This window comes from Platichthys flesus, chromosome 17 (assembly GCF_949316205.1).
Source record: "Platichthys flesus chromosome 17, fPlaFle2.1, whole genome shotgun sequence".
NCBI lineage: Eukaryota > Metazoa > Chordata > Actinopteri > Pleuronectiformes > Pleuronectidae > Platichthys > Platichthys flesus.
The window spans coordinates 19,689,969-19,695,968 of NC_084961.1; the positions used below are offsets into that span (position 1 = coordinate 19,689,969).

Genomic DNA, 6,000 nt, shown 5'->3' on the forward strand with positions numbered 1-6,000 from the left:
TGCTCCTGTTCATTCTTTCATTAATTCATTCATCCCTTCATTTATTCATTCATTCGTTTGTCTTTGAGTTCATAATTTTGCCCTATCATTTCTTGTTCTTCTTTCTCCACCTCCATTCTCACACTCCCTGCTCAGTCATTGTGGTTGTTGCCTCTGCCGCAAGTCGGGGTCCAAGTCCCCCTCAGACGGGGTTTACTGGATGGACCCGATGCCTTACACATGTCCCGCCTGCCAGAAACTAGAGCAAGACGAGTTACGGCAGCTCGGCCTGCTCCGACCACATCTGCAGCAGGAGCAGCACTATGAGGCCCAGCTCCAAGAGCCACCTCCATCACAACAACAACCGCAGCAGCAGGCACTGCCACCTCTACCACCTCCCTTTGAAACCCTCATCACTTAGAAATGGCTTCACCTCACCTCCCTGATACTCACTTCCACTTGTAGCCAAACACCTAGAGTGCCTGTTGACTCATGTTAGTGGATCACTTCCTGGAGGTGAGCTGTCCGAACTACACAAATTCAATGTTTGCTCTTTTATATGTAAAAGCAAATAAGTCCCCCAGTAACGGATGATTCCTTTAAGGGCTTAGCTGATCAAAGCTTCTGTATCAGTCACACAGAAGTATATTTTCTTACTGGATTTGGAAAGAAAATGTTTTGATTTGCATAAACAATTAAATACAAAAGATAAATGATCAGTGCTCCCATCTGTGTTGGGCTAGATGAGCCTGTGTAGCAGCATGCAGATTATCACAGAAAACATTCAATTGAAACCCATTGTTACTGCTACGCGGTAAATCTCTACTGACAGGTTTACAAATATATTTTCATCTTTTGCTGGTTATGTACCTGAAAACATATCTCATCTACTATGTTTTCTGTTAGATTTTTACAGTGCCATTATTATTATCATTATTATTATTATCATTATAAACTTGTGTTTAAAGGGCCATGAGGGACGAGGTCATGATTTCAAGTGTACCCCTAGGTTTAAGTGGTAGAATATATTGAAAGTAACAACAACTTTAGCCAACCCCTGCAATAGAAAGATGTGAGTGTTAGATTTCCAAGATTCAAGTGTAGGTGTTGTTTCCATCGCCTTAACACCTGACTATAATCTGATCCTACGCGCTTACCTCGCTGCCTCCTCCTGAGCCTCGAATCCAGCGTGTAATGATTGTCGACCTGCAGCCCAATCGCAAATGTAATGCGTTCTCCTCTGCTACCATCTTGTGGTCATCCATCCACATTTCATGTCATGTCGTGCCAGATAATCATCATGTCATCAATGAGCTCAAGTGGATGAAGTCATTTATCCACCATGTGGTACATGCTGTGTTTTTTCATTCTCCTGTGATAGTGTGTGTTGATCAGAGACACAACCAAACACTGTATCTGCACTGATAAATAATTGCATGGAAATTCCTCAGGACCAAATGTTGCTCCATGTTTTATCCCATTTACTCTAAATCACTTCTACTTCACTGCGGACCATTTTCCAAAGCATTCCACAATAATTATTTTTTATCAGGCTTTGAAGCAGCAATTTCCACTTATTGCTCCACAGCAAATTAACAATTGAGTAAATTAATCCATTACAGTGAACATAATGACTGCTGATTATTAATTGTAAATGGGGAAATTATGTCTGTGTTGCATCGCAGTTCAGTGACAATTCAATATGTTTGTGTGTGTGTGTTTGTGTTTAGAATTTTTTTTAATTCACATTTGTTCGATTGTGACACAATCACCTCTTATTGTCTGCAGGTTGCTGTGATCACATTGCGTTCAGTCACACATTGAACTGAATCAAATAATATGATTCATTGTTTTCACCTTCTCATTGGAGTATGTTTGTCATCCTACTCGGCCCTGAAAACATGATGGATAAGTTTCTCCAACAAGTTTCCAGGGAGAGCAACATTGTAATCACTTGACAAATTAAAGCCAAATACAAACCATGCAGCAGGGGGGGGGGGGGGGGGGGCAATCCTGGTTGACATTGGTTCAGCTGACCTATCAGGAGGCACAAACCTGGGTTTGAACACAGAACCTTCTAGCTGTGATGCAACAGTGCTAACCACTAGACCACCACGCTGCCCCCTATTAACATTTTACCAGATACGTACCTCTGTTCAAATTTAGCTTTCTTTCAGAGACAAAGGCAGAGATTGTGCAGTTGTTTTCTTTGACATACAAATTCACCTCATCTTCTCTGCATCGGATAAATATAAAAATTACCTAATAGGATATTTTGATGAGCGAAAAACATATGAGCAAAGCTGTGGTTGCACACTCGGGCCTGCTTCACTAAACATTTTCTCTTTTTGCAGCAAAAAGCCAAAGAAGCCTCAGCGACGGCAGATGAACAACAGACTGAAGCCACTGACTCTCGCCTACGACGGAGACGCTGATATGTAGAGGTCTTTCTTCTGACCGCACTGAGCTGGAGACTTTCGTCCTACTGTAGGGCACACAGGGTTGCTATGGAAACCCCTTGATGTCAGGGCTGCCGCTGGGCATTGTTCAAACAACACACAGACATCCCAGGAACAAGAGTTTGACGGAAAGAGAAACCTCAAAGATCAAGACACTGAATCCATGTCCATTAGCAGCCTTGATATTCCTGTCGTCATCTTTTTTATTTTATTTCCGTTTTGATACTTTCAAAAGAGCCTTCATGAATTCTCTGTCTTCTTTCAGAAGTCTGCCTTTGCTTCTCTTGCCATCTACTACTGCCAGTTACATCCAAACCATGGCCGTTGGAGAGGGTCACACGAAAAGATTTTGCTCTAAAAGCACAAATCCTCTTCTTGTTAATTTTGCCTCAGCTGAGCGGGATAATCTCGCTCCCTTCTTTGTCCCATTAGGAAAATTCAGAACCTGCAGTGTTATTATTGCCTGGATCCATCTCACGAGAAGAGAAGATAAAACCAGAGGAGGAAAAAAAAAGTGTAATGAATCCCAGAGCCGTCATCACTTCTGCCTGCCTATCCCTTCTCTGTCTTTCAGGCATAATTTTGCACTATATTAGTGCAGCATGATATGTTCCTATGTCTAGCTTCACCATTGGAAACTGCCTCTCTCAATACAAGATGGTGTACAGTTTTTTGCAAACAGAACTCACCAATGTTTGTAATATTTTTCTTCTATTACCTCTTGTATGTGATACGATGGGACTCCGTGTAAATAGATTTTTTTTTTTTTTTTAATTGTGGTCTCAACCTTACCTTTCTAGTATGTACAGGTTCACGTCCCAAACTCTGCCTGAATTAATTTATTCTCTGACGAGCTTTTGACTGTGACTTCAGGACTTTTACTTTTGTAATTAATGGATAAACGTCACTGTTATGGATTCAGAGTGCATGAGACCCATAGAAACACATTCATCGTCACGAAACTTTGTAGCTGTGACAGGGGAGGAACAAAAGACGTAAACCTGGGATGACATCAAATACTCAAATACATTTACAACATTTATTAACGCAAAATCAATAAATTCTGTTGTTCTTGATTGTTACGTAAATTGTCTAAATTATTTTGCGATCTCACTATGCTTCAAACTAACTACTTTCCGTGGCGCGATGCCCGATCATGTCAAAAGGTCAAAGTGTTTGAACCTTCAAACTTGTTTTACTACTTTTTTGTCATTTTTCATGATTCCTGAAGTGAATCATCAGTTTCTGCGCAGCTCATGGATGTGCTCCCACCTTCTAGATTTTGCAATTCAACCCAGAATCTTTGCTTCTGCCCTATTTTCTAATAACAACCATTAGAGAAGGTTTACGAATAGTAAGTTTTGGCTGATACATCTTTACTAACTAAAAAGAGAGTGTACCTCTATCTTCTTTAGACATTTTGGTCTTGATTCAGTTTGATTTCATACAAGAAACAATTCCCTGTCCTTAGCCCTGTGGAGGAGTTTCCTTCCTGTTCACATCTGAAAAGAAAAATTCAGCTCTGTCTTACAGGTGTCACTCATCCATTCATGTTTACTGAGACTCTCCATTCATGTCTTTCACAGAGAGGAAGAGTTGTGGCCTCACTTTCTTAAAGAGCTTTCAGTCTGACTACATCAGCCTGGTCGATCTTTGGATCCCATGATCAAATCCCATATAGGAGCTTTTCTACTGATAAGAGCACATTTCAGGAAGAATCATTGTACGGCAACAATTTGATGTGAAAACTGAAACCATACAGTGCTGCCTAACATCACTGCCTGATGAAAGCTCGGGGTCCTGTCACCAAAACTGAACATTGTATTATTTGTTAGAATTGAGGCATCATATCGTTGCTGGAGAATGGCAGTTTAATATTCTGTGGAATTAGTTGCTAGTAAATTAATGGAATGTTTAATTTATATTTCTTGGAATATGAGTTGTAAATAAAGTGCTAAATATTTCTTTTTTTTTAAATTATTGTTCATGTACCATAATAATGTTTCATTTTTTACTACACAAGATGTTATGGATACATAAAAACTAGAAAAAAAATGGAGGTGTGAATGTGGGTGTGCTTAAAGGGAAATTGATAACCTTGTGAAAAATTTGCAGATAAATCTGTCCATTTCCTACTGTTTGTTTATTTGTATTTAATTAATTGCTGATAATAAACAAGGGGGATATTTGAAAGTGCATTCTCATGTTATTGACTATGAAGCAGAAGTATCTTTCAGTCAACAATGACTATCTAGTCCATGAATATTAGAGACTCGTAGGTAATTTTTAATAATCTATCAATTATTGAAGGTAAGATTTGTTCTTAATTCATGGATTGATTCTTAATTTAATTGTATCACAATCACACAAGAGGTGAAGGTAAAATATGTTCAGGAGGCTGCAGTTGTTAAATTAAAGTGAGGAATTACATCACACTTTGGTATTTTACAAAATGACAAAGCCAATTAGATGCTTTGGTTAAGAAAATCTAGAATAATATTTTGGTCGTGCAGTGAGTCAAACACCCATCTGCAAACACTAAATATTTCTTTTTTTTTAAATTATTGTTCATGTACCATAATAATGTTTCATTTTTTACTACACAAGATGTTATGGATACATAAAAACTAGAAAAAAAATGGAGGTGTGAATGTGGGTGTGCTTAAAGGGAAATTGATAACCTTGTGAAAAATTTGCAGATAAATCTGTCCATTTCCTACTGTTTGTTTATTTGTATTTAATTAATTGCTGATAATAAACAAGGGGGATATTTGAAAGTGCATTCTCATGTTATTGACTATGAAGCAGAAGTATCTTTCAGTCAACAATGACTATCTAGTCCATGAATATTAGAGACTCGTAGGTAATTTTTAATAATCTATCAATTATTGAAGGTAAGATTTGTTCTTAATTCATGGATTGATTCTTAATTTAATTGTATCACAATCACACAAGAGGTGAAGGTAAAATATGTTCAGGAGGCTGCAGTTGTTAATTAAAGTGAGGAATTACATCACACTTTGGTATTTTACAAAATGACAAAGCCAATTAGATGCTTTGGTTAAGAAAATCTAGAATAATATTTTGGTCGTGCAGTGAGTCAAACACCCATCTGCAAACACTCGGGTAAATTCGGGTAATCTGTGACATTTTTTTCTATTTTGACTTCTACAATTTATTCCGATGTATAACATATTATACCTTTCTGTAATCCTTTAGATGTTTTCTAACCACACCATACAGAGTGGAGATATCATACTCAGAGGAAACGTGACACCGCTTTATTGTTGTTTGTGCCAAAAAAGACAATTCTGTTCGATTTGATACTCTGGGACAGGTCACGTTGTAATCTCCGACACTTGAAAACCGTGACCTGTTATTATAGCTTATACACGTCAAGCTCAATATTATTCATTTTAAAAAAGCATTAGGAAAAAATTACCAAGAACAAAAAGTATATTATTACTCAAGAAATGTCATTGATTCCTCTCAACTTGTAAAAGTTATTAAAAGTTAGAATATTACATTCTATTCTAGGTGTATCACGTTTCTTCTACTCAAT

The 6,000-nt window shown here is 37.8% G+C and overlaps 1 protein-coding gene across 1 annotated transcript in view; it reads left to right on the forward strand.

Moving 5' to 3' along the window:
* The window catches only part of LOC133972728 (thrombospondin type-1 domain-containing protein 7A-like), a 132,957-nt gene extending 127,546 nt beyond the window's left edge, over positions 1–5,411 (forward strand). Inside the window, exon 28 of the mRNA XM_062410306.1 lies at positions 2,334–5,411. Coding sequence (XP_062266290.1) covers positions 2,334–2,421 — 88 coding nt within the window. The 3' untranslated portion in view covers positions 2,422–5,411. The remainder of the gene's footprint in view (positions 1–2,333) is intronic.
* The last annotated feature ends 589 nt before the right edge of the window (positions 5,412–6,000 follow it).